This window comes from Strix uralensis, chromosome 5 (genome assembly GCF_047716275.1).
Source record: "Strix uralensis isolate ZFMK-TIS-50842 chromosome 5, bStrUra1, whole genome shotgun sequence".
In the NCBI taxonomy this organism is placed as follows: Eukaryota; Metazoa; Chordata; class Aves; order Strigiformes; family Strigidae; genus Strix; species Strix uralensis.
Genome location: NC_133976.1, coordinates 56,858,212 through 56,883,391, shown reverse-complemented (window position 1 = coordinate 56,883,391; position 25,180 = coordinate 56,858,212). Strand labels below are relative to the sequence as shown.

Below are 25,180 nucleotides of genomic sequence, written 5' to 3'. Positions count from 1 at the left end.
GGCAATCTACTTGAGTAATTAACTGTCTGTTCTGTTAGAAAGTGTTTCCTAATGTCTAGCATCAATCTTGATCCTTGCAATTTAAACCCCATTATTCCTCACCCTATTCCCCAGTGGACACAGCAAACGATTGGTTCCTGTCCTCATCACATCACTCTGTGTCCCCAAGAGAGAAAGTCTCAGGCCGATTTATGATGTTGCCTCTGCCTGTGGAGATGGGTCTCCTGAGCACAGTCACACTGGCACAGGGGAAAACGGAAAGGAAAGATCTTTTGGGGTGGTGGGGTTGACATAGTGCACTGCTAGAAATGAGACCCTTAGAAAGCACCTAGGTTTGTGATGGCTGCGAGACTGGAGCAGGGGAGCGGGGCCATAGGGTGAATTTGTGACGTGTGCCCCTCGTGCTCTCCTGCTGCAGCGGGGGTGACTGTGGCACCCGTGGGTGCTGGGGGGCTGCAGACTTGGGCAGGTGGGGAGGGCAGCTGCAGTGTCACCAGCGGACTTGGGGTGACAGGAGAGAGGTTTGACCCATTGCAGAGGACCCCTCCTGGTCCAGACCTGGCCTCCTGGCCCCATCCCCTGCTCCAGTGCCATCCCGCTGTCCCTGCAGCCTGTGGGGCTGCCCCATTGCGTCCAGCCGTGCCACCAACGCACATCACTTTGCGTAACCAGAGCGATGCAGCCCCCCGGGGCCGACCCTTGTTCCCTCCAGCCCCTCGCACAGACTTGCTCCTTTAAGCCTAGCTCAGAAATGACCAGGCTGATCCCTCCCACCTGCCCGCTCCCCCTGGCCTGGCCCTGACGTCAGGGGAAGGCGTGTAGATGCGTGTGTGTGCGAGGCGCACATCATACACACATCAGATACCGCAGATCCATCAGCAGGCAGCCGGCAGGCAGGCAGGCAGGCAGGCAGCCAGAGAAAGCCCCCCAGAGCCGGGCTGCAGGCGAGCCCGCTGCTCCTCGCAAGGTAGTGGAGGAGCGTTCGGCCCCGCCGAGCACCGATGCTTTGCAGAGCGCAGCTCCAGGGAGCCCATCACTGCTGAGGAGGTAAGGGGAGGCACAATGGCCATCCAGCTTGCCTGGGCTATTGTAGCTGGAGGTTAAACTTCATGCACTTTTTCTTTCAAACCTGCTTTTTCCTTTTGACGGCAGAGAGGTGCGAGGGTGAAGCGCGACTTCCCTCCTCTGCTTTGGTTATTCCCCACCAGCCTCAGGAACAATAACTCCTGGGGGGGTGGGGGGGGGTGGCGGCGGCGTTGTACACCCGCTTTGGCTGGGGGGCAAATAGCCAGGGCTTTGCAATGGAGGGCTGAGATCAGCTGGGACCCAGCTCTCCGATTGCCGGGTGAGGGGGAGGCAATTTGTAAAAAATCCGTCTTATTAAAGCGGGCTGATAATGATGGGGGCTTGAACTGGGGTTTCTTTGGGACTGGCTGCACTGTTCATTCCTGGAGATGGCAAGTTAGATCCACAAAGGAGGAAGGAAGGACATAGACGAGGACATTTGCTCCAGGTCTTTGAACAGACACTATTCTAATTAAAAAAAGACCCACAACAAAACAACCAAATCCCACAAACTTGGTATTTGTGAGTGATGATTATGCATATATGCTTAAAAGGTAAATCAAGCCTCCATGATGGCTTCTCCCTTTGCATCTGGCAGCCTGCTTGCTCTCCCCCATGGCCTCCCGGAGAATTGGGCAGCCCAGCACTGACTAAGGGAGCTTTTTATAATTGATCCATAAAGGTGACATTCATATTTTAGCGCTAAGCAGGCTGTATCGTAGGCGAGACTATCTCAGCAAAGATCCCTGGAGTTGTGAGCGTGATTGGCTTAGCTGGGGAGGGGACGCTCTCAGTGTGTATTCCCCAAAAACCGCCTAGTTTATTTTTCCTATAGTAATTTGTCTCAGCAAAGGGGTTTTTAACATGCAGGGTAGGCAAGGAAATTGCTTTGCTTGGTATTTAACTCTTAACAGCATGATCTGGTAAGCAAAAAAGGTGGGGGGTGCTGAGAGGCTTTCATTACCATCGGACAGAGACAGCATTTATAAAAACCTGCCAGACACCGAGGCTGTGAGTCTCCTCTGAGGGAGGGAGGATGGAGAAACACAGCCTGGTGAGCGCTGCGGTGGCCCTGCTTGTGCTAACCCTTGCCTGGAGCCATCCCGGTTCCCCAGCTGATTCGTGCCCTTCATGGCAGCCCCCCGGGAGATGCTGATTTGGGATCTCTGCTGGCCACTGTGTTGTCGGTGGATCCCTTGGTGCGTGAACACGCCAAGCAGCTGAAAAATAGGATTTTTGGTTTTGCATTGAGCTCTGGGGACACGCTCCTGCGTCTGGAGGGGTGTAGCTCTTCTCTGTTTCAGCCTGTGTCTAGACAGACTGGGTCTGGGGGGGCATCAGCCTCCCTGAGGATGGCGGCAGGCCAGAACATCGCTTTCCCTGCTCCATGGGGTGAGGAGATGGCTGCCGGCAGCCAGCTGCAGAGATGGGGTGTCTTTTCAATGTACAGAGACCTTTTTGCTACTGGGGTGAAAGGAGCGGGAAGGTAAACCTGACTCCTAAACTGGTACCGCTGGCAGTTGTGAGCAATGGAGAAAACGTGATGGCGAGCAGCAGGGAAGAGCCTGTGTGGGAACTCGCTGGAAAAGGCAGCAGAGGGAAAATAACCTCCAGCTCCTCAGCTGGGGCGGGGGGAGCGGTGGCACTCAGGAGACCCGAGCGTGGTGCAGACAGCATCTGAACCAGGGATTTGCAAAGGGATGTGGCGGCATGAAAGGAAGCAGCCCATAAAGGTGACGGCAGGCCAGCTGAAGGGTCATGTCCAGAGCTGGAGTGTGACAGCCGCCAGCAGAGTGTCCACCCGTCTGTCTGTCCATCCTGGGCAGCCTGGGGGTTCTGGCGGATGGGAAGGAGCACAAAGAAGCGCTGTGCGGGAGGGCCGACTCGCCGGGAGCGATTAAGCCAATTAAATATGTATTCCCCCACCCGATCGAGGGATGCATGAGGGGTTTTTCTTCGCTGTCGCTAATGAATGGGGAGTGGCAGGCAGAGGCTGGAGTCTCTTCAGAAGGCTCCTTCCCCCCTTCTGGGGGACCTTGAAATGCTGTTTAGTTAAACAAGGTCACAGCCAGCACCCAAGTCAATGTGTTTGGCTTTAAAGAGAGGGAGAGAGACAGTGATTTTATTTGATAAACTGCAGACCTTTCAGTCCCTGGTGATGAATGGGGTACTTGGATCTTGAGATAAAAGCTGATGTGTCTACTGCCTGTCTGCCTTAATTGGCCTGGGTTTCCTGCGTTCGCCTGAGAGCGTTCCCAACTGTCAGCTCAGCTCGGAAGCCTGCCCTCTGAAAAATATAAAAGCAAAGCTGGCTGCTGCTGCTGAAGGAAACCCTGTCACCAGAAGGCTCTGGGGGTTCACTCTGAGACAGTTTCTTTGGGGAGGGGGGAGGACAGACAAGGTGGGGTTTTTTTTTTACAAAGAGCATCCTTCCAGGGAGCACTGGGCTTGGTGCCATCTACACACATCCTTGGCTCGGAGGACTGGCCACCTCAGGGGACCCTCGGAGCAAAGCCACCGAAGGGAGATGGGGACGAGTGAGGTGGAGGTCCGGCAGCGGCAGCGGAGGGGGGGTTACACTGGAAAGGTTTCCCATGTCCCGCAGCAGAGCCAGGCTGCTGCAGCCTCTGCTTGCCTCCTCAGGTGACCCGGATTTTATCCCTGCACCGTATACGTGCATGGGGTGGACATGGTATTGTGGGTGGTGTCTGCCAGGCTGGGAGAGACCCACAGTGGGGAGAGATGCTCTCAGCCCCAGCTGATGATGGAGGAGCCGGGGGAAATGCCTCCTGTGCCCCAGGTGCCTCCTCCTTGGTTCCTGCTGGGGCTGCAGCGTGGAGAAAGGTCTGGGGAGAGGATGGTGGGGTGGGGCACAGGGAGGGAAGGAGAAGGACAGGGGAGGCTTTCCTAGCTCTCTGGCTGGGTTGGGAGGGGAAGAGACACTGGTGAGGACGTGCTCCTGTCTGCCCTCTTCTCTCAGCCCGCTTTTGCCATGAGTTTAATTTCCTCGGTCCCTTTGTTTGCTGCGGGGATTTAAATGAGGTGGGAGGCAGGATCCCGCCCCGGAGCCCCCCGTGGTGCCAAAGCTCCTGCTCATCGTCAGCTTCAGCAGCACTGGCAAAGCCAGGCGTTCAGCTGCCGGGCCCCAAGGCTGACCCACAAATCTGGGGGCATGAGCCAGACACTGGAGAGGGGTAGAGTGCTGCTGGCCATGGGAGCAGCCTTGGCATGGCCTCAGGACGGGTCTCTGCTCCAGCCCCGGCTCCAAGCAGAGGTTAGGTGCAATGCCTCAGTTAGAGCAGGCTGCTTAGGGACATGTCTGGGGGGGTTGCATACCCCCAAGGACGGGGATCCCACAGCCTTGCTGTGCCCTGTCCCCGTGCTCATCCTGGTGAGCTGCCGCCCCATGCCAGGGCTCTCCCCCACACCCCCATGGGCCAGTCAGAGCCTCCCAAAGTGCCTGCGGGCGATCACATCTGTCTTGTTCTTCCTCGCGGGGCAAGCTCAGCTCGTGGGGGCAAACACCAGCCCTGGGAGGGCACTCTCTGCTGCTGCCCTTGGGCCTCAGGAGTGGGCTGTCTGCCTCCTCTCCCCCAGCGTTGCCCAGCATGCTCCTGCTCCTCACCACCGCTCGTCCCCCAAAGCAGAGAGCCTTCCAGGGCACCCCAGCCTGGGCTGGTCTCACAGGTGAACATGGGGCGAGCCCACTCTCAGTTGCCACTTCATCTGCCCACGTCATTTTGTCCCTGCAAGGCTCCCCCTCTTGCACACCCCTTCCCCTTGGCCTCTTATATTTTTTTTTCTTTTGCCTCTGGGAAACTTCCATTTTTCCAGCCCCTTGTGGACCCGCCAGAGGAAGCTCTTTCTCCTGGTGCCAACCAATCCCCTCAGCATACTAATAGTTTGCTCCAAGCATCGTTATTCAGGTTAAATACCCTGCATTGTTCCTAATCTGGTGGGGGAACCAAAAGGCCTCGTCAGCGAAAGCATGCACAGAGGAGGCACGCCGTGGTGAAGCCATTTTCATAGTGGTGGCTCCATGATGTGACAGAGAACCGAGGGCTGCTTCCCCCGAATCGTCCCTCTTGTCCAGTCCTGACACCTCCTGGGAAGGCACCAGATCCTGCAGTGACACTTGGGGACCACATTGCTTTTTGTTGCCCGAAAGCAACCAGGCTGCTCACTAGTGCAGTCAGAGCGGCCAGACAGGGGTCACAGGTGGGAACAGAGCAACAGCTGGGTGGCTGCTCCAGCTTTTGGGTGTCTCACTTGGATGCTCCCTGAGCCTCTCCGAGCTCCGTGGGCATGGGGGAAGGAGATGGTGAGCCTGAGCCTGGGAATGGGAGAAGGAGATGCCGACCCTGGGCATGGAGGCAGGAGATGCTGAGCCCGGTGGACTGGGAGCCGAGCAGCCCTGGTGTGGGGTGGGCTGTGCAGCAGAAGACAGGCACGTGTGCTCCAGTTGCTTCATGGCAGAGAGGAGCCACTGAAGCACATGAAGGGTTTGGTTCAGTGGTGGATGGGAAGCCAGTGAGGGGAGAGACGTTTCAGAAGGGTTTGCTGCCATGGCTGGAAGTCATCTAGGAGGGCAGGAGGAAAATGGTGGCTTCTGCCTTGGGGTGGGACTCCAGTGTGACCTCTGCTGCCTGGACCTTGGGGTGAAGCTCTGCAGGGCTGAGAGGGGGCAGCTGTTAAGACTCCAGTTGAGGTGTGGATGGACATCAAAGCTGGACTGGCAGCAGTCAGGACCCAGTGGCAGGCAGACCCCCTGGCAGGGGAAGCTAAGCGGAAGAGGGGAAGAGGGACAGGAGTCACCTGGTCCCTCCCCGAAACTTCAACTGCTCTAGAAACCTTTTCCCATGTCCTTGGTGCCTGCTAATTTCAGAGCAGAGGTGACCCCCTTTCGCATGTCCCCCCAGGGCCTCTGCATCTCAAGGGGCTGCAGATGAGTCAGAAAACAAATTAAATATTCTCCAGGTTTTCTGGTGTGTGCAGGTGTCATCCCAAAAGATACCGCATGCCCCAGTGGGGCAGGAAGGACTGAAGGGGGTGGCTGGGAAGGGGACCGTAACTCCATGGGATGTCAGGCTCCTCAGCTCCAGGTGATGGGGAAACCGCCAAGCCTGAGCGGTGACAGAGATGGGTGAGCCCCCACCCAGCACCCCGAAAGAGCAGTATCCCCAAGCAGCTGCTGGCATGGGGCACCCCAAGACAGAGGCACCCAGCATCAGATGCAGCGACTGATGGGCAGAGAAATCAGCAGAGCAAAGGCTTTCTGAGCAAGCGGCTACAGTGCTGATCATGCACCAGAGCTGGGAGGCTTTAAAATGCACAACCCCCCCAATTTCATGCTTGAGGTGGTTTGGCAAGGACAGCCATGCCCATGCTTGCTCTGGCTCCTGCTCTTCAGCAGCTGACCTGGCTGTCAGGCCACATCCCAATGACCACAGTGGCGGGAGGTTGTGCTTATGTCGTGGTGCATCTGAGGTGCCCAAAGGGTGTGTGTGCCGCCAGCAGCCCCGCAATAGCCTTCTGGTGTCCCTTCCCCGTAGGGATGTGTCTGGGTGGGCAGTGAGCCTCTGGCTGGGGCTAGGGTTGGGTCCTAAATAGGACCCATAGCATGGAGGCAACCTCCAGCGGTGGGGTGACCTCAGACCCCTGACCTTGACCTACCTGTTGTCTCAGCCTTTTTCCTTCACCCTTTTAGCAGAAATCTTGTGCTGGGGGAGATCTCAGAGGCTGGGGCTGGGGGCCTGGGCGTGCTGGCACTGCATGGGCATCCTTCCCAAAATGGTCCCTGCCCATGGCAGCCTGTGCTCAGCTGCTCCTTCTCCCAGGGTGTGCTTTTTAGCAATTTCATATCTAATAAGCGAGATTATCCTGGAAAATGAAAGACAAAGCCACAAACCAGGCTCTTTCCTTCCCTTGGGATTGATTTTCTGGAACATCCCAGGTTGCTCCAAGCTGGGACAGGCTTCCTGGGGTGATTCCCAGCACCAGGGGTTGGTGCCCGGTACCGAAGGCTGGCGGCATGCTGCCTGCCCCCATGGATGTGGGGCTGGGAGGAGAGTGGGAAATTCCTGACAGCAAACTGCTCCCCATTGGGGGAGCCTGTAACTGCCCCCTACTTTGCTCCCCAGGTCGCAGGCAGCAGACCCACGCACCCGGGCACCCTTTCTCCTAACGCCTGTCTACCCATCCCCAAAACGGAGGAGCCCACCAGCCCCACCATGTCATCGGACCCCAGTGCCCCGCCGGCAGTGCCACCCTTGCACTCCCCCAAGTCTCCGGTGTGGCCCACCTTCCCCTTCCAGCGGGAGGGCAGCCGCATCTGGGAGCGGGGCAACCTCCTGCTGCGGGACCTGCCCAGCCCCCTCCCCACCAAAAGGACCAGGACCTACTCAGCGTAAGTACCCGGCATGTGGTGAGTGGGCTTGGGACTGTCCGGCTGAGCCGAGCAGGGACTGCGGGCACCAGCAGAGCCTGCAGAACCATTTACACCTGGTGCACATCACCATCGCAGCGCCCGGCATCACCGCATCCACCTGCCCGGGTGCTGTGGGTGGCTGCCATCTGTTCTCCCGGGGGATGCCATGTTTTCATAGCAAACCTCTCCTTGTGCTGCCCCCCTGGGTGAGTGCTACCAGTGAGACATCTCCATCCCTTTCTTCCTGCAGGACGGCACGTGCCTCCGCTGGCCCCATCTTCAAGGGCGTCTGCAAGCAGTTCTCTCGCTCCCAGGGCCATGGGTTCATCACCCCTGAGAATGGCACAGAGGATATTTTTGTCCACGTGTCTGAGTAAGTCTGGGGGTCACGCGGTGCCGGCACACCCTGGGGGAGCTGTTCCATCAGCAAGGGGCTGGAGACCCGTGGGCTGGGGTGGGGATGTCTCCATGGGGTGGGGCTGGGGCTCTGCCTGTCCTCTACCCCCCATTGCTGGTGGGTTTTCTTTCCCAAGGTGCAGCTGGTGGGTCAGGTGCCTTCCTTGGTGCTGGGTGGTCTGGGGCAGGGGTCTGGCTCTTGGCCTCAGACCACCACCTCTCCTCTCCTCTCCCACAGCATCGAGGGGGAGTACGTCCCAGTGGAGGGGGACGAGGTGACGTACAAGGTCTGCCCCATCCCTCCCAAGAACCAGAAGTTCCAGGCAGTGGAGGTGGTCCTCACCAACCTGGCACCCCACACAAAGCACGAGACGTGGTCTGGCCAGATCATTGGCTCCTAGGCGCCCAGGGGGGGCCGCCAGCCACTCGGCCCCACGGAGCAAGCCTGCCCGGCCGCTCGCAGGGGGCGCGGGGGGAGCCGAGGTGGCAGTGGGGCCGGGGCTGCCCCCAAACATGCAGGCGTTTGCGTTCGGTGTCTTTTCTAAGGTTACGGTTTCCTTTCTCTGTATGTGTTTGTAAGTGTCTGTTGAGGGGGATGGAGGAAGCAGAGCCCTCCCCTGCTGCCCCCCAGCTCCGGGGGCAGCACCAAGCCTCATGTTCCCTTCCTTGCCCCCAAGGCCATGGGGAGCAGGGGAACCAATCCTACCCCCTGGCCCTCCGGCTGCCCTGGGCTGAAGCAGGTGCTGAGAGCAGAAGAGGGCCAGGGGGAGGCTGGGGGTGCTTGGCTTGTCCTCCTGAACCCCACTCCTGCAAGATGGGCACCTCGCTTGGTCCCGCTGCCCACAGCATGGCAGCAGCAGGGCATGCCGTGGGGCTGGGGAAAATGGGGTGGCGTGGGGAGGCGTATGACTGTGTGGGGACTGCGTGGCTGAGACCCATCCCCATCGCTGGCAGCTCACGGCACCTGCCTGAGTCACATCCCTCCATCAAAAAATCTCAGGTCAGCAGTGCCACGGGAAGGTGAGTGGCTTACAGACAGAAAAAATTCAGTTTTAAGGGGCAAATGGCTGCTGGCAGGGTGTCAGGGGCACTCGGCATTGTGCCCGGGGGGCTGCACCTGGGCATGGGGCAGGGGTGCACTTGGCACCTCTGTGCTCCCCGCTGCCACTGGGTGGGTAACGCACTTTTCTTGGCTCAGTGCCAACATGGTTTTGGGGAGATAGCCGCCTTCTCCTCCTCCTCCCCTTGTCCTCCCAGCCCCCTGGGGACCCCCCTTCCCATGTGTGCGTGTGTGTGTGTGCGTGTGTGTGCATGTCCGTAGCTTGCTGGGGGAGCGAGGGGCTGAGGGGTTTGAGTAGCCTCGGCTGTGGGGTGAGTGCAGCCACCTCCTCCCCAGCCCCTCGGTGTAGGCAGGGTCTTGTATACAAAGCACAAACTTCGTTTTTGGTCTTCTCTGCCATACCCTGGCCAGGCAGGCTCCCGTGGCCGTGGGGAGGGACAGGGCAGGGAGTAGTGGGACAGGGGTGGCATGTACCTGGCTGGGCCTGAACTGACCCCAGGGAAATGGTGCCTGCACAGACGTGCCAGAGATTATCAGCATCTTAAGGGGTTTATTTCGAAGCAGGGCAAGCAGCCCCCCTGTGCAGGGTGGGAGCCGCTGGCACTGCTGGTCCTCAGCACTGCTGGAGGGGGGGCATTTTCCACCTTTCTTACCACCACTGTTGCGGTGGGGACAGGTCTGCTGTAAGTGGGGAGAGGATGGGGGCAAGGCTGGTGCCACATGGAACAGCTGGGGCCCTGTGGATTTGGGAGGAGCCACCACATGCTGTCACAGCCCAGGCTGGTGTGGGGACTGCCCTGGGACCCCATAGCCAATCTCACTGCCAACCCAAGGCCTGGCTCTCCCAGGGGCTGCACGATGCCGTCTCAGGCCCCAGCCATCCCTGGGACACGCAGTCAGCTTGGCCAAGGCAAACTTTGTTTGATTCTCTTTTTTTCTCTCTTTTTTTTTTTGAAATAAACTAAAACCCTAGACTTGGTGTTTTTACAACTCCAGTGTGGTTCCCGCCTGTCTGACCGTGTGTCGACCTTTGTAACATTGGCAATAAACCATTAAAAGTGACTTTCCCATGAGCCCTGCCCATCCTGGCTCTTTGTCCATTGTGTGTGTGTTGCAGTGGGGACGCTGGTGGCTCTCCCAGGTAAAGGACCTGGAGCACCCAGGGATTTATCCAGACAGCAGGACAGATACATCTGCACAGCATGTCCTGGGGGGGCCCTGGGGTGCTCCAGCCCTGCAGCACCCTGAGCTGGGGGGAGCAGACCCTGAGCCTGGGACAGGGGGCTGCTGCCCACTGGGAGGGGTGACCAGGACAAGGACTGGTTTCCTGCTGCTGCCGGGATTTCGAAGTGCGGCTGCCTGCTCTCTGGCTGTGTTTAACCCCAGCAGAGACTGGCACAGAGCACATGCTGTCTCCAACTGCTGCATGCTGTAGCTTTAATATGATTTATTTTATTTTTTTTAATATACATATATATGTATTTAAATATATTTCTTATTTAACAGTATCAGCCAGACAGGAGCTGCCCGTCTCACACAGATATGGAGCCATATGGCAAGATGGTCCCCAATGCAGGGCCCACCACATCTGCTTGCTCACACATACACAGGGAGAAACCCCCACTTACACCACTGGGAGAGGAGCATCATGGCAAAGGGGTCTCAAGGACAGGCATGCACTATCCCCTAGGTGCAGGGCTCCCACCCCAGCACTGTGCCTCATCCCTGCCCACAAAAACACAGGCTGGCAGCTGGGGCTCTCAGTGGCCTTGCTTGAGCAGGGGGGTGGGACCCAATGACCTCCAGAGGTCCCTTCCACCTCAACCATTCTGTGGCTCTGAGACCCTGGGGCTGCCCCAGCTACTTCTGATGCCATCCTCCTCCTCCTCATCCCTCCAGCAGGACAGGGTCTCCTGATGAGAGGTGCCCTCAACTAGCCCAAGCTTGGTGTAAGACAGAGACAGGAACAGGGAAGGTTCCTGAACTTGATCCTACCCATGCACATGTGAGCTCCTGAGCAGAGAAAGTGATGTCTGGTGCCTCGAAGGTCAGCCCTGCCTCTGCTCTGCCCGCCCTGCAACTCCCCCTACCCTGAGCAAGAGACATGCTGCCACCAGGAGCAGCCTTGGACAGAGCCTGCCCTTCCCTTCAAACATGCAAGTCATCTCAGCTCCCAAGGCCACTACATGCCTCGTGCCTTCAGGACCATGGCCTGCTCTTCACTCATCACTAAGCTTGCTAGACATCCTGCTGACTTTGAATAGACTTACAGGAAAAATGTGTCCCCCAAACCCACACATAACCTGATCCACAGTGAAACAGGAGGATCCACAAAGCACAGAATTCCTCCATGACAGCTGCAGTGGAGGGCCAAAACCAGTGCCCTGTGAAAAGGGTACCCTGCATCCAGGCTTCCCCAACAGGTCCTCTTCTCCCACGCAAAAATCTTCTCCGGGTAGAAAGAGGAATTTGTGCATTTGTTGGGGATTTCTGGATGCTGGTCAGACCGCTGCGCTCATGCAAATGTGATGCATTACAGACCTGATGTGTTGTAGAGTTAAGAGGCGTAGTCAGGTGGAGGATCCAGCGGTGCCAGGGTCCACTCAGGACTCTGTCCATGGCAACGTGGGAGCCCTGTACTGGATCTAAAAGCACCGACATATCTTGTCTGAGGAACTTGGCCCCTGGATTAAGTGGCAGTAGCCAGCTGAGAAACTTCTCTCGGCAGTCCAGCTGCTAGGTGGGAGATGAAGAGCAACGGCGAAGAAAGCAGGAACAGGAGAAAAAGAGGAGAGAAAACAAGACCAAGAGATGGAGGAGTGCCATCCCAGCAGGGATGTACTGAGAAAGGCTCCCAGGGAGCAATGTGGGGAGTTTTTGCAGAAACTTCCAGCACTCTCCAGGTCCACAAACACCAGACACGTGCCCCGGGGAGCTATAGGCAGGACACCTCCCTGGAGGGGATCCCTGAGCTCCTCTTGAGCATCAAGTTGTGACTAGCATCACCGGTGTGGTCACACATCCCAGCGTAATGGCCAGGAATAAAGGGGCAACGTGAGGGAGGAGGTCAAGGGCTAAAGGAGAGATGTGGTTTTGCAACCCACAAAGAACCAGAAGAGAGGAGCAGGAGGACACACGACAGCTGCACTTGGAGAACTTGCATCCCTAAAGGTGACCACGTAAATGCAGCATATGGAATGAGATGGGGTGGAAAAGCAAGCTTGGAGGGCACTGTTGAGTGTGTACCTCTGTTGACACGAAAAAAACAGGTCTCGCCTATGTGGGCCCTCTCTGAAAATGTCTCTGGCAGCATAATGGAAAGCTGAGCACTAGGAAGGAAGGGGACCTGGGTAAGGTATTACACTGACACATCTGTGATGCCTACTGGACACACGGGTGGGAAGACTGTTGGGAAGCCTTCTGTCCCCAACAGCTCTGCAGGGTGCTCTGCACATACCAGCCACCCTCCAGCCATACCAGGCAAGGTCTGACTTGACAACTTCTGCAGAACATGGGGAATAAACCCATAGTAGCCATTTTTTTTGTAACCTAAAGAGAGAATTAGTTTCTTCAGGCACCTGAGCAAAGCTCAGAGTAGGAGCAGTCATTATAAAACTGTGATTCCCAGGTCACCTGTAGGGACTGGCACGGTGCACAACACTGCAACAAGCTGGGGTTGCTGCTACCCCTTCCTACCACGGGCTTTTCCTGGCCTCTCGCTTCGGTGCAGCTCTGGTCAGAGTCCCTGGGGCCTCTGCAGCTCCATCCTTCCCAGCCAAGGTGTAAGGGGTAGAGAAAGGTGAGATGCATGTTCCCTCATGCAGAAGTGTTAAGAGAAACAGAGCAAAAAAGAAGAGAAGAGGGGAAGGAGCACGGGATGGACACACACGCGCTCTTGTGACTGGCCCTTTCAAATGCTTTCTGACCAAAAAAGCATCCACATTGCTGCGCACCACAGCCCGAACTGTCAAGAGAGAAGTTTTCCTGGAGGTGAGGAGGGTCTGGTCCCACAAGCCCCAGCAATAGATGGGGAGTGCCAAAGGGCTGCTCAGCGAAGGCCCCCTCCTGCACACCCACCCGCACTCACGTGTTACATCCCGACCAGCTCTGGAAAGTGGTTTTTTTTTGGTCTACCCTGAGCAGATTCCTCAAATGAAGGTGCTTTTCCTGGCAGGGGGAGAGGGTGGGGCTGAGGCAGGGCTGCGGGGACCTGGCAGTCAGCACTCATTTGCTCTCTCTGGAAAGAAGATTTCACGGCATCGCTGGACTGTGTCCTGAGGGGACAGGACGCTGTGTCCCACTGTGCGGGGATCATCATAGATTTCATAATCGTTCCCTCCCTGCAGGGGAATAGCAAATAAGGAGAGCATTAGTAGGGTCTTGCCAGAGCATCCTCATCCATCAATGTGTGTCTTGCTTTGTCCTGTGAGGAGCTGGGGTGGGAGCCAGTGGCTGGGTGGGCAGGGACCTGCTGGGAAGGGGCTGTCAGGGCTTTGCCGGCCCAGGGAGTCAGAAGAGGCTGGGCTGGGAGTCCTGCTACCTTCCCCTTGCCTCTCTTCTTCTGTGCCGAGGGAGGAGCTAAAAAGGATGGGGAAGGTCCCAGACCAGCAAAGCTTGTCCAGAAGCCTTCGGTTAACCCCTGCCCTGCCTGTGGATGGGTTAGCAGAAGGTGGCGTGGGCACATCTGAGGAGTAGATGTTGCTATCGTCTGGAAAGAGCTGAGTGGATGGCCAAGCTGGTCTACAGCAGCAAGGAAGCATCACCCTCCACCACTTTAAAGGGAAGGTGAAGCTGTTCCTGCTGCTGAAAAGCCCTCTTAAGTGCTGGGGGCTTGTATTTTGGGTCCTGCGGGCTGCAGGAGTGGCTGCCCCCTTCCCAATGGTGCCAGGGGGAGGAAAACGATGCTGAGGTGGACCTGCTCCCCAGCACAGTGAATCCAAGGTGATTTCCTCACAACCCAGTGGGCCAGCCACCATCATGAGCCTGCTGCAAACCTGTGCTGCAGGAGAGCATCTCTCCTCCTCGCACTGCTAGAGGTCTGTGTCAGCCACAGTGGGACCCAGGTCATGAGATTTGTGATGGAGCAGCTCCATGAAGGAGAGAAAGCGGCTGTGTGTGGGGCGACTGGGGCATACTCACAGGGGTCGTCTCATTCCCAAAGAAGTGGATGGTGTCAAATCTCTCGTCGTCGAGCACGTTGAGGCAGTAGCGTTTGTCCCAGCCCTCTGGGAAGACGTCAAAGCTGATCATGCCACCTGCCAGCAAAAGGGAGGGCATCGGGCAACGTTAGTGGGAGCCAGCATGGTGTCCCCCTGCCACAGGACAGGTAGGAGGAGGGGAGAGGTCTGGATGTTTGTGGGGACCCCCCACCCCAAACAGCAGCCAGGCACCAGCTCTATCTTGGTGTGCCTCTCTGGCATGTGGCTAGGACAGTGGCAGATGCTGTTCCTATGACAACAGGCTGGAGTGACATCAGCATGTCTGGGGTGACATCAGCACAGCTCCCCTGTGCAGGCAGGCAGGCAAGCAGGAGCCAGCGGGCTGCAGGGGGGGATGTTGGGGTGGGAGGTCCCACAAGATGCATCTGTTGGGGGAGATTCGGGGTCACACCTTGCAGATAGCATTAGCATGTTCTGTGTCCCAATGAGGACAATGCCCTCAGAGACTGGCACCACTCTGTCCTTAGGCTCCTGTGTGGACATGGCTGGCCCTTCTAAAACCACTGCTCTGACACTCCTTAACCCTGCAGAGACCGGGGCCTCCCAGCACCCTGCTCACACAAAGCAAACCCCATGCACTGCACAGCTCAGGGGTCCCAGCTGGCTGTGCTGCAGGCCCCGAGCAGGCTCTGCACGCTGATCAAGGACCAAGGACCTTGCCATGGAGGTACCACGAACCCATCAATATAATCAGGGCACGACCCTGGCCTGTCACCTCTCGCCACAAGAGTCAAGTGTGAATTGCCAACATCTGGAGGGGCACCAAGGCAGATGGGGCAAACGTACAGAGGTAATGGAGCTCTCCCAGAGAACATGCATATGCATGCACATGGATACCCAGAGCCACTGAGGGTTAATGAACTTTCTAGCCTTTCCTCTTAGACCAGGCAGAGTTTAGCCCAGCACTGCACTGCCTTCTGGGGGTGCACGGAGGTGAGCTGCCCCGCTGTGTGCACAGGCTGCAGAGCCAGACCCTTGCCCCAGCACCAACACAGGTGACATGTTCCTCCCAAACCAAAGCCTGTGACTTAGGGCACACACGTATGTCTGCATGTTGCTTGGAGTTGGGAGGAACAGGGATTTGAGCTGGGATGTGCATCCTTGTGCCAGTTCAGGTCTATGCTCCTCTTGGATTCAAGGGGACCCCCTGCTTCTCCAGGCAATCTACTGGGCCACCAGCAATCCTGGAGTTTCACTCTCTCCTTCTTCATAAATCATAATCCTACCTCTCTTAGGAAGGGAGTGAGTAGATGGTCCCTGCTGAAGGAGAGGCACTGATCCCCTTGGCTGTTCAAATGTGCACATCCTGAAGCCATGCTCCTCTCCTCCCTGGCTGGTTGACGTGTACCCGTTGGTTCAGGGATCCCAAACCAACTCTCCTTGAAGCCTGAGGAGCTGGGGATGGAGCCTGTGTGTCCAGCTCGGGACAGGGGATTCACTACTGGACAGGATGCCCCAGGCAGGGCACTGTGATACAGACGGGAGCAAGTGCCCTACGAGCTCAGGGATGGGGATGCCCCCATGCTTGCAGCAGGAGCCAGCATCAGAGCAGGAGCTAAACTTGGCTGACCTTATTAAAATACTTCCTGGTTTGTATCCAAAGCCATTTACCTGTGAAAAACGCTGCATTTCACTGTGTTCTGGCCTTTTAACAGAGCTGGAAAGCAAGAAGGGGCTCTTGATGCCAGCTGGAGGGGGTAAGAAATCAAAGGGAGAAGTGGCATGGAGGACAGCCAGCACTGTCCTTTGCTTAGGCAGAGCATGGGTCTGAGGGACTGCAGGGAGATCTACCACCTCTGGGGCTTGCGTCCTCCACAGCCTGGGACAGGGCACACGGAGCCAGTCTGGCAGAAAAGCCAAATTCCGCATGTCCCTGTTTTTGGATGCCTGACCTGAGACACCCCATGTTTTCTTTGTGGAGGAGCGGCGGGCCCACAGCTCCCCTTGTCTTCATGCTTTTACGCAACAGGCCTGGGCTCTTCATGGCGGCTTCCCAAAGTCAGAGGAGAAAGGCCCATTATTCTGCTCTCGTCCCCCATGCCTGCAGGGGCACGGCAGCAGGGACCTTGTCTTTCTCTGCTGTGACAAACAGTGTGTGTCAGTGCTGTGGGCAGCACAGGATGCCCCTGGCAGGATGCTGAAGGCAAGGGAAGGGTCTCAGGAGGAAAGCCCTTGGAGGACAAGAGGGCAAGACCCTTAGTACTGGCCCACACTGGGTGCAAGACTGGGGTGTCACCTGCTGCCTCCTAGCCTCATCACCCCTTCCCCTTTGGCTAGGCTGCCATATGGCACCTTCTTATCTCATACATGCCCACCTCTCTGCTTCAGCCCCACCACTTACACACCCTCATATTCCTCCCTGTCCCAGACAGACCCCCAGGATTGCTCAAGCCCCTCCTTTGGTTCCTCACCTTCAGTAAGCTGGCTGTAAGAGCTTACGTTCACCCCAAGAAGTGACCCAGCAAAAGGCCATAGCATGGAGCTGCAAATGCCCTGCCTCTTGACAGCTCTTCCTCCAGGAGGAAAGATGTTTCCCTCATAGCCAGCCCTTCCAACAATACCCCAGAGTGGAGACATGCATGAGGCTTCTGTCTCCCTTACACCATGGCATTCCCAGAGAGGACTGCATGTGGCTGGAGCTCTGCTAGCCACCTTGCTGCTGATGCTTGAGCCAGGTCAGACCTCCTGGGCAGGGAGGAGCTCCGCAGAGCTAACTGGAATTAAGGCAGAGATAACATCACAGGACAGAAACCTGCCTGGCTGGCTGATTCCCAGGGAGACAAATCTGCAGCACGGTTTGGTTTATTCTCTGCCATGGTTTGGTTTATTCTCTGCCATCACCCTGCCGTGAATGCCAATGTGATGCCCCCACGATGGCTCTCCAGGAACAGAAGCTCCTTCTGCTCTTAGTGGGGTCTCCAGGCCCCCAGAGGGAACAGCCAGGATTCCCGCTCCTCTTCCCAGCATTTTATGGGAAACAGAGCAAAGCCAGGGAAGCCCCTTCTACTCACCTCGAGAAAAACGCAGGCCTTTGCCAGCAAACTCCCGCTGCAAGGCAGCCACAAACTTCTCCCGGATCCGCTCTTTCTGCAGAGGAGAAGGAAGAAAGGGAAGGAAGGAGGGTTTGAATAATTAGGTGTTGACAGCTTACCAAAAGCCACCATATAGCTGTCTGCTGGGCAACTCTGGCTTATCACATTCCCCCTTCCCACCTGCCCCCAGTGTAGCGCCGTTTAGCCAGATTTCACCAGTCCTGCCCAGTGTCTGCATAAAAAGCCACCAGCTCAGGGCAGCTCCAGGATGCTCCTGGGAAGAGCAGATCCCAGCCCTTCCTTGGCAATGAAATCCAACTGCTCCAATTTCCCAGAAGCCCAGTTCATAACCAAAAGTCTCCAGCTTTGCTTACAAAGTCTTGCAAAGTCACTTGGCCCCAAGACTCACCCCCCCAGGCAGAAACTGCCTGGGGCATGAGCTAAGCACTCCAGAGATCTGTCCAACAGATCTGCTGTGGTCCTCCCAGTCTGGAAGGCCATTAGTTCCAGCTCTGTTGGGGCTGGGGGAGTGGGAGAGAGAAGACAGCTGCTGGGCCAGCCTGGAGGGGTGGCGCAACCTGAGAAGTTTAGGTTTCTCTGAGGTTTTCAGTGCAATTCTATCTTTGGTTACTGTAAACAAGGAGACACCCTGTTAATAAATAACTTATTCCCTGGGGCTCTCCCACAAGGAATCCTGCTGGCCACCCCACTGAATCAGTGGTCCCCAATGAAGTCAAATTCTTCCATCCATCTGTGTCTCTCCTTGGGTTTTCTGACCCCCAGTCCTGTCTCCACCTTGCTGCTTGTGTTGGCCTGGTGCACAGCTTGGGGCTGGCCTACCTCCTCCTTGGGAAGGGGGGAAGCAGGTAAGACCCGAGATCTGTGGTGGTGCAAAACCAGCAAAGGGGAGGACGAGCCCGAGTCTGGCCTGTGTACCTTGTCCAGCTCCGAGAACTCGATTCGCTCCTCTGGAGTGCAGCTCCGTCCGATGGGGGAGATGTTCAGCATCCCATTGCGAAACTCAATGAAGGTTCCCCTGTGGGGGGGCAAGGGCACAAGGTTACTAAGGCAGGGAAAGAAAAACAGACCTTTCCTGGGGAATGGCTGCTCAGTGAGGCATGCAGTCTCTGCAGAGACATGCAGGAGGAGAGAGGCCATGCCCACGCATGGGTGCTTCACGCCAGGCAGAGTCCAGGCATCAACAGCTCTGTTTAAGGTCTCCAAGAGTCTCATACTTTTATAAAAAGAGACTGTAAGAGAAGAGGAATAAACAGTTCCTGTGTGCCCTGGGAACAGGCTGGAAGCAATGAGCTTAGGTGAGATGATAGAAAACATTTTTTAATGTTGTAATAACTGCAAGGACAGCTATTGGCTGGACTGGACCAACTGCTTGATGACACTGTGGCATCTCCACCCCTGGAGGCTTTTAAGAAACGTTGAGTGGGTGAAGCTGGCAGTACCTTGGGACAGTGGGATGGAACAGGTCAGCATAACTCGCTGCTGATGTCTGGCAGCAGGCTGATGAGCAATCAGGACCTCCTCGTGGGACACAAATCAAGTTGGATCCGCAGGGCCTTTGTATCTCCCACTTGTCCCCTGCACCTTTGCAACTCTTATCTAAGCTTGCATGGACAGGACCCTGTTCCTGTGTGCCACCCTCACCTTGCACTGGGATCACTACTGTGCTGTTTCCTCGGTGGGGTGATTCAAAGCACTAAGCTGGCAGAAAACTGCTCCCTTCTTTTCTCTTTGCTATAAACCCTGCCAGTTCTGTTTGCTTATCACCTTGGAATAGCTCATCGAAGGGTCAGACAGGTACCAGCACTGGTGGGGCAGAAACAACAAGGGATGACAGCACTGCCAATTTGAAAAGAGATTGAACCTCTTGTGGAAACCTGGCTGGAGCAGGGAATTCCCCTCCTCTGTCCAGTTGAGGAGCCCTGGGCTCATTAACTCTCTGATGTCCCTCAGAGCCCTGCCCGTTGTTTCTCTGCAATAAAGTGGTTACAACTCTGAGTCTGGGGAAAACACTCTTCTGTCTCGTAACAGAGTGAAGAACATCATGGGGAACAGACACACGGGCAGCCATGCCTGCAGTCTGGGAACAGCATCTCTGCAGCACTGAGGGTTTGTTGCCTCATGCCCCAGACCAAGACTTGGGAGATGTGGGTTAAAGTCCTTGCTTTGCTAGAAATCCCATAAGCCTAAATCCACAGAGGCACTTGGGAGCTGCAACTTCACCAGGCTGTTGGGCAACCAGACAGCAATGAGGCAACCAAAGAACCTTGGGGGTTCTGGGTCCCAGCCCATGCTTTCGGGGGCACGTTCAGCCAGCAGTCCTGTCACAAGGAGCCACCCTGGCCCCTCCCACCGGTCTTTGTATTGCCACATGGTGACTCACATCAGGCAACTAATCTGGATTACAGTTTATCAACTTTTACCAGCTTAATTTCAACCAGACAGCTTGTCTGCTCAGGTTCACCATACAAACACAAGGGGAGAGCAGGAACAAAGCAGCTGGGGAAAGAGAAGGGCAGAGCCACTGCTTTCAACAGCACTGCTGGCTCATGTCTGCTTCAAACGTTTGTGAAATCATGGTCTGAGGGATGGTTTGATACTGCACCCAGGCTGGTTTAACTGCAGGCTGCCTCTGAAAGGGGTCCTACTGCTCTCCCCTTCCACCTTTGTGCCATCTGTTCCCTCTCTCTCCTTTCTGTAATAACAGGGCGAGCTGATCCAACGGAAAACTACCTTTTTCTTTCCTGACAGTGGCCTAGTCTTCCTTCAGAGGAAGTGTACCAACCCAACTCACCCTGTGGCTGCTGGATCTCATGGGAGGAAGCAGATAGGAACACACAGTTGGGGGCAGAGCAGGGCCAGCCCTATTACCAGTGGCATCAAGCAACACTGGGTTAGAAACAGTGTGAAATTGTGTGCTCAGGCGCTGGACCTCCCATCTTAAGAGCCATTGTTTGTCTGTTTGGAAACTCATACAACCAGTGATGGCTGATGCCCTGCCCAGTAACGAGCTGGTACCATTGTCCTAAATGAGATGCACACAGTGGCTGTACCCTGCTTCCCAAGGAAGAAAATCCAAGGGGCAAAAGAGTGCAGACTCTCCAGAAAAAAGATGCTCCCCCATTATTTGCCCACAGTGCCCAGCTCAGTGGGACAGTGATCCTACACAGGGCTTCTAGATGCTAAGATAAAACCTGGAGCAAAACAAGGTCAGTAGCTCAGCTGTTCTTAGGAGAGCTCTGGAACGCAGAGCTCCCTAGAAATCAGTGATATAACTGCCATTTGCACAGGCTTGGGCTGTTACCGTTTCTTGGGGAGCTTCAGCAGCGCCATGTAGTTCAGACAGAAGTTGATTAGATCCTGCAGCAGCTCTTCCCCCAAGTGGTCCTGAATGGCCTGCAGGACGAAAGGGGGGAGTGAGGAAGAAGCTAGACCTCTCATGAAGCCCACCTGAGAACATGACCAGGAGGAGTGGGACATTCAGATCTGGCATCTGGGGAGACGAAAAGAGGCTGCCCACCTGCCCAGGGCCAGGCACTGCTCCCCACAGCGCGCAGGGGATGGGGAAGGAGAGCCATGGCTGCAAGGGGAGATGGACATACCTGCTTGGAGACCAGCTGCCCATTCTTGTATTGCACCGTGCCATTCTCTGCGAAGACATAGTCAAACTTATCGATGACTGAGAGGGGAGGAAACAAAAGAGGAAACATCAGTATTGCCTGGGAAAAGGGGCCAAAAGGACTGGGCTCAGGACTGAGTGAGCCATCCTCCTGGTCCCTTAGTACCGAGCTTTCCCCATCTCCCATGCTCTGCAAAGGGCTACCGACCCTCCTCGTTCTCCGCAAAGTGGGCGAGAAGATTATCTTCTCCTCACAGGTGGGGAACTGACGCAGGCAGGGGGAAACGACCTGACTGAGGTCACGGGCTGAATCAGTGGCAGGACGAAGATAAGGGCTCCAAAATGTCAGGCTTTCAACCACGTGCATGTTACTCTGCTCTCTCTCCTCCCCTCCCTACTGCCAGGGTGCTGGGGAGATGCAGTTACTGGTTATCTAACTCCAGCCCCTCCTGCAACCCCCGACACACAGCACTGCCGACTCAGCAGGGAATTTCTCAGCCTCCCTCCGCTAACAAGGCAGGAGGCTGAGCTCAGCCGTGCTTGGCATCCATGCCAGAGAAGGAAAACAAGGTAGCGGGGGCTGCCCCCTCGCTCTCCCACTCCCTCCGCTACCCCATGTCCCTGTTTGAACACAATGAGGAACCCCCCGAGGCCGCACCATGGAGCAGCAGGGAGGCAAAATTTGCAAGGGCCTCCCACCCGCTGCGGTGGGGGGAAGCTGTCAGAGCGCAGATGAAGCTCGCACAAACCCGGCACCGGCAGCGTGGGCTGGAGCATCCCCGCCGCTGGAGCATCCCCGCCTGCTCTCTGCAGAGGCAGAAGGAGCGAGTGGCGGCTCCCGCCCGGGCACAGCCGACCACCCCAAGGGCAGGCTCGGGGTCAGATTTAGGACACAGGTGACACCTGGGAGACCTCGTCGGCCGCGTCTCACCTTCATCGCCGTCCCCCAGCTGCTCGGCTATCTTGGCATAGTCGGAGCCTCCCACCACGCCGATGTGCACCCTCTCCCGCAGCTCCCGCAGGAACGCGTCCACCTCCGGCTCGATTTTCTGGAGGGGAAGCAGCGGGTGAGGCCGCAGCCGGCCGGACAAGCTCTGCCCCGCCGACCTCGGCCCCCTACTCTCCCGTCAGACCCAACGCCCCCGCGCCTCGCTACCTGCCGAGCCGGCGTCAGGGTCCCGTCCACGTCGAAGAGGCACAGCACCCGGCCCCGCGCCGCCGCCATCCCGCCGCCGCCCGGCCTCTGCGAGCGGGAGGCGGGACCGTGCTGAGGCGGCGATGGCGGCCGCGCCGCCCTCCGCGGGCAGCCGCCGCGCCAACGTGCGCCTTGGGGAGGCCAGCACGGCCGTGGAGGACCCCTCCACCAACCCGTCACCTGGACCCTCCGTCTCTCCGAAGGCCCCTCCAGTGATGCCTTAACATGTGGGTCTTGAACGGCTTCCCTGCTTCAGCTCTTTTCGTTACATCCTTTGCTTTAGAGCCCTAACGGAGGGCCTGGGAGTTTGGCGGGGGGGATCTCCACATTTGCTGTTATTACTGCAGTGCCGTCCTGCATTTAGGGGCCGGGGGTCTGGGCTGAGTGACCTGGTAAGCTCAGCTCCTCTGGGGGTCTCTGTGTCCTAAAAAGGAGACAGGAGCAGCGTGCGTTCACCCTGTCGGCCCCTGTGCCTCACCTTGCATTTCTAATAGGATGCTGTTAATAGCTAATATTTTCACTGGAGAAGTGCAGTTTTCGGCCTCCACCCCTCTGCACAAAGTCAAATCTATTTCTTGTAGTAACTTTTACTTTGAGCTGCTTAGCAGTCATTTAGGATTTAATCAGACCATCTGGTCAGGTCATATGCATATGGCTCCGTATTATGCTGGCCTGATACGTAACGGTGGACAGCCTGCCTGGCTGCTGTCTCCGACAATAATTCCTGAATTATTTTCTGACATCAGAAACAACCTACGTGGAACATTCAATGCATTTTGCTCAGCAGTGAGCTTGCCTTCTCTTCCCAGATGGTGCTTAGTGTACCGAGCTAGGTTGGAACTGGGGGGAGATTTTTTTTTATGGTCTGATTGTTTTTCCTCAGTATTATTTGCTTTCAGGACATTGTGCAACCTGTTTTCCTAGTTCTCCATCAGATTCCTCTCAAAACAAAGCATTTTGGTGGCTTCACAGATTCTGTTTTTTGCTCGTGGTTTTGATTTTCCTGCTCCCACTCAATGCAAGAGGAAGGTACAGAAACAATGTTAATGATTTACCTCTGTCCCATTGCCTTGGACAAGGTTTACCAAAACATCCTCAGCTACTTGCTGGGGGAGGCATTCATTGTGTCCACCAGTTAATGTCACCAGGATAGCTATTTCCTCACTGTTTCTATGAGTTGCCTCCATAAAATAGTGAGTCAGACAGTCTTGGATGGGTATTACAAGTGGTATTTGCCCTGGCATTGATGTTCTTGCAAAATCATGGCCTCTAGGGCCTTCTGGATCAGACCCTGGTTATGAGCTCCCACCTCTGGAAAGCTGGACTCTTTTATCAGATGCATTGAAGCTCCCAGAATGGTTTCTCAGCACCCAGCTGCTTAGTATGCAATTGGGTGCTGAATTTTTAGTTCAGTTTAGGGTTATGCTCATTTATAGGGCTTGTTTAGGTGTGATTACATAGATCCCTCATCAGTTAATGTGTGGACACTCACTCCAGAATATGAATACTTCAAAGTGTGTCTACCATGGCATGCTGAAGAGTGAGTAGAGATGCCTTCATGGATTTGGGTTGCTTGAGTACCAGAAGCCAAAGAGCTGCTCTCCCACACAGCAGAGCTGTGAGCTAACGTCCAGGATTCTCAAAAGACAGCCATGGGGTCAGATACATGGTGAACTCCTGGGGGTTCAGGAATGCAAGCCTTTATTTTTCATAAGCCTGGGTGTTATAGTGGCACTCGGTTCTTGTCATAACTCAGGCTGCCCCTATAGTCTAGTCTTCTGGCTGCTCCTACCTGCAGCCACCTTATCTGGGCGAGACCTTCCTCCTTGCCTGTTGCATTATTACTCTTGGATATCCCAAAAGCAGGAGCTGCCCTCCCCGGGCTCAGGTGCATTCTTGCGCTGCAAGGCAGCAGTGCCACCTCGGGGCACTTCCCAGAATTGGGAAGTCTGCTAAAATACAGGTCAGCGTTCACATTTCTGCAGTCCGTGCCACTGAGTTTTTGCTACCTGGAGAGATTTCCAAAACTTGAACTACCTCCTGTGTTTTCTCCAGCTTATTTGTCACACTGCTTTAGGAACTCTATTCAAGTCAAAATACCTCTCCCACCACCCCGACTGCCATTTAGTATCAGCCAGTGAGGACTTCTATCATCTTGGTTTCCCCAAGAGTACAAGCCTGCCTTTTAGTGAAGTGCAGCTGCGTACAGCTGTGCGTGTTCCTTCATCTGGGTTAGCTCTGAGAACAGGGCCGCTGCGGCTGTTTCGGTTATTTAATAGTTTGCACTTAAACCACTCTTGATACAGTCCCTTGATTGCTGCTTGGATAGGCAGCAGCTGTTGTCGTGAATAAAATCTCTGTCACTAGCAGCAACAGCAAATATTTTGTTTGAGGCTTAGAAGGTAAGTGGCTGTGAGTGCTGGCTTACACTCTGCTTGGGGCTGCTGTTAAGGCCAAGGTTTTCCTTTTATGTGTTCCCAGGTATTTTATGAGGTGCTAGCACTGGCACTTGATAGCAAACCACCACATCTGAATAACACAGCCCAAAATAACCACAATTGTGAATCTTTGTTAAAGCGCCCTTCTGTTACAAGCCCTTTTCTGTATTACACCGTTACAGACTGTTATACAAACAGTAAACCGTGTGGTTTATCATTTGGATGCCATCAATAAGCATTCAGAAGGCTAAACCAAGCAGACTTCATTTCTTCCCCAGAGCCAGGTGTTTCCCCTGCTCCTTAACAGCCCACCAGCAAAGGCATGATGGGCAGTGCTACACAATCCTCACTAATATCCCCTCTGCAGCTTCAGAGGAACCCAGGCATGAAGTCTACTTCTCAAAACTGCTTTTTTCCTTTTGAGAATAGTAACATCAAGACAATCAGGAAAAGCTTAGAGCCTTTTCCTATGTTTAAGCTCTGTTGGGCCTCTTCTTCAAAGCAGACATCAGACATTTCTTTCTTGCATACTTAGATGAGCAAGGGCTGCACAAAAGCCATGCTGACAGAACACCTACTGTCCAGTCTTCATTCACCTCACCCAAGCTGTATCAAGCCTCAGGAGTGTGGCCTTGATAAGATATCACAGTGATAGAGAAGGAAAATTTTCCCAAACTTAAATAAGACTATTGCCTGTGACCAGTTCTAGGA

The 25,180-nt window shown here is 55.7% G+C and overlaps 2 protein-coding genes across 2 annotated transcripts; one reads left to right on the top strand and one right to left on the bottom strand.

Moving 5' to 3' along the window:
* The first annotated feature begins 872 nt into the window (after positions 1-872).
* CSDC2 (cold shock domain containing C2) lies at positions 873-10,021 on the top strand. The gene is made up of 4 exons (XM_074871032.1): positions 873-1,047; positions 7,206-7,471; positions 7,743-7,865; positions 8,127-10,021. Exons 2-4 carry the CDS (start codon positions 7,296-7,298, stop codon positions 8,287-8,289), a joined length of 462 nt encoding a protein of 153 aa, XP_074727133.1. The 5' UTR covers positions 873-1,047; positions 7,206-7,295; the 3' UTR covers positions 8,290-10,021.
* A 1,419-nt stretch (positions 10,022-11,440) lies between these two features.
* Positions 11,441-22,144, bottom strand: PMM1 (phosphomannomutase 1). The gene is made up of 8 exons (XM_074871030.1): positions 21,993-22,144; positions 21,768-21,885; positions 20,820-20,896; positions 20,522-20,613; positions 18,136-18,235; positions 17,179-17,254; positions 14,088-14,203; positions 11,441-13,288 (listed from the first exon to the last, which is right to left on the bottom strand). The coding sequence occupies exons 1-8, from the start codon at positions 22,059-22,061 to the stop codon at positions 13,166-13,168; spliced, it is 771 nt and encodes a 256-aa protein (XP_074727131.1). The 5' UTR covers positions 22,062-22,144; the 3' UTR covers positions 11,441-13,165.
* Between the last annotated feature and the right edge of the window lie 3,036 nt (positions 22,145-25,180).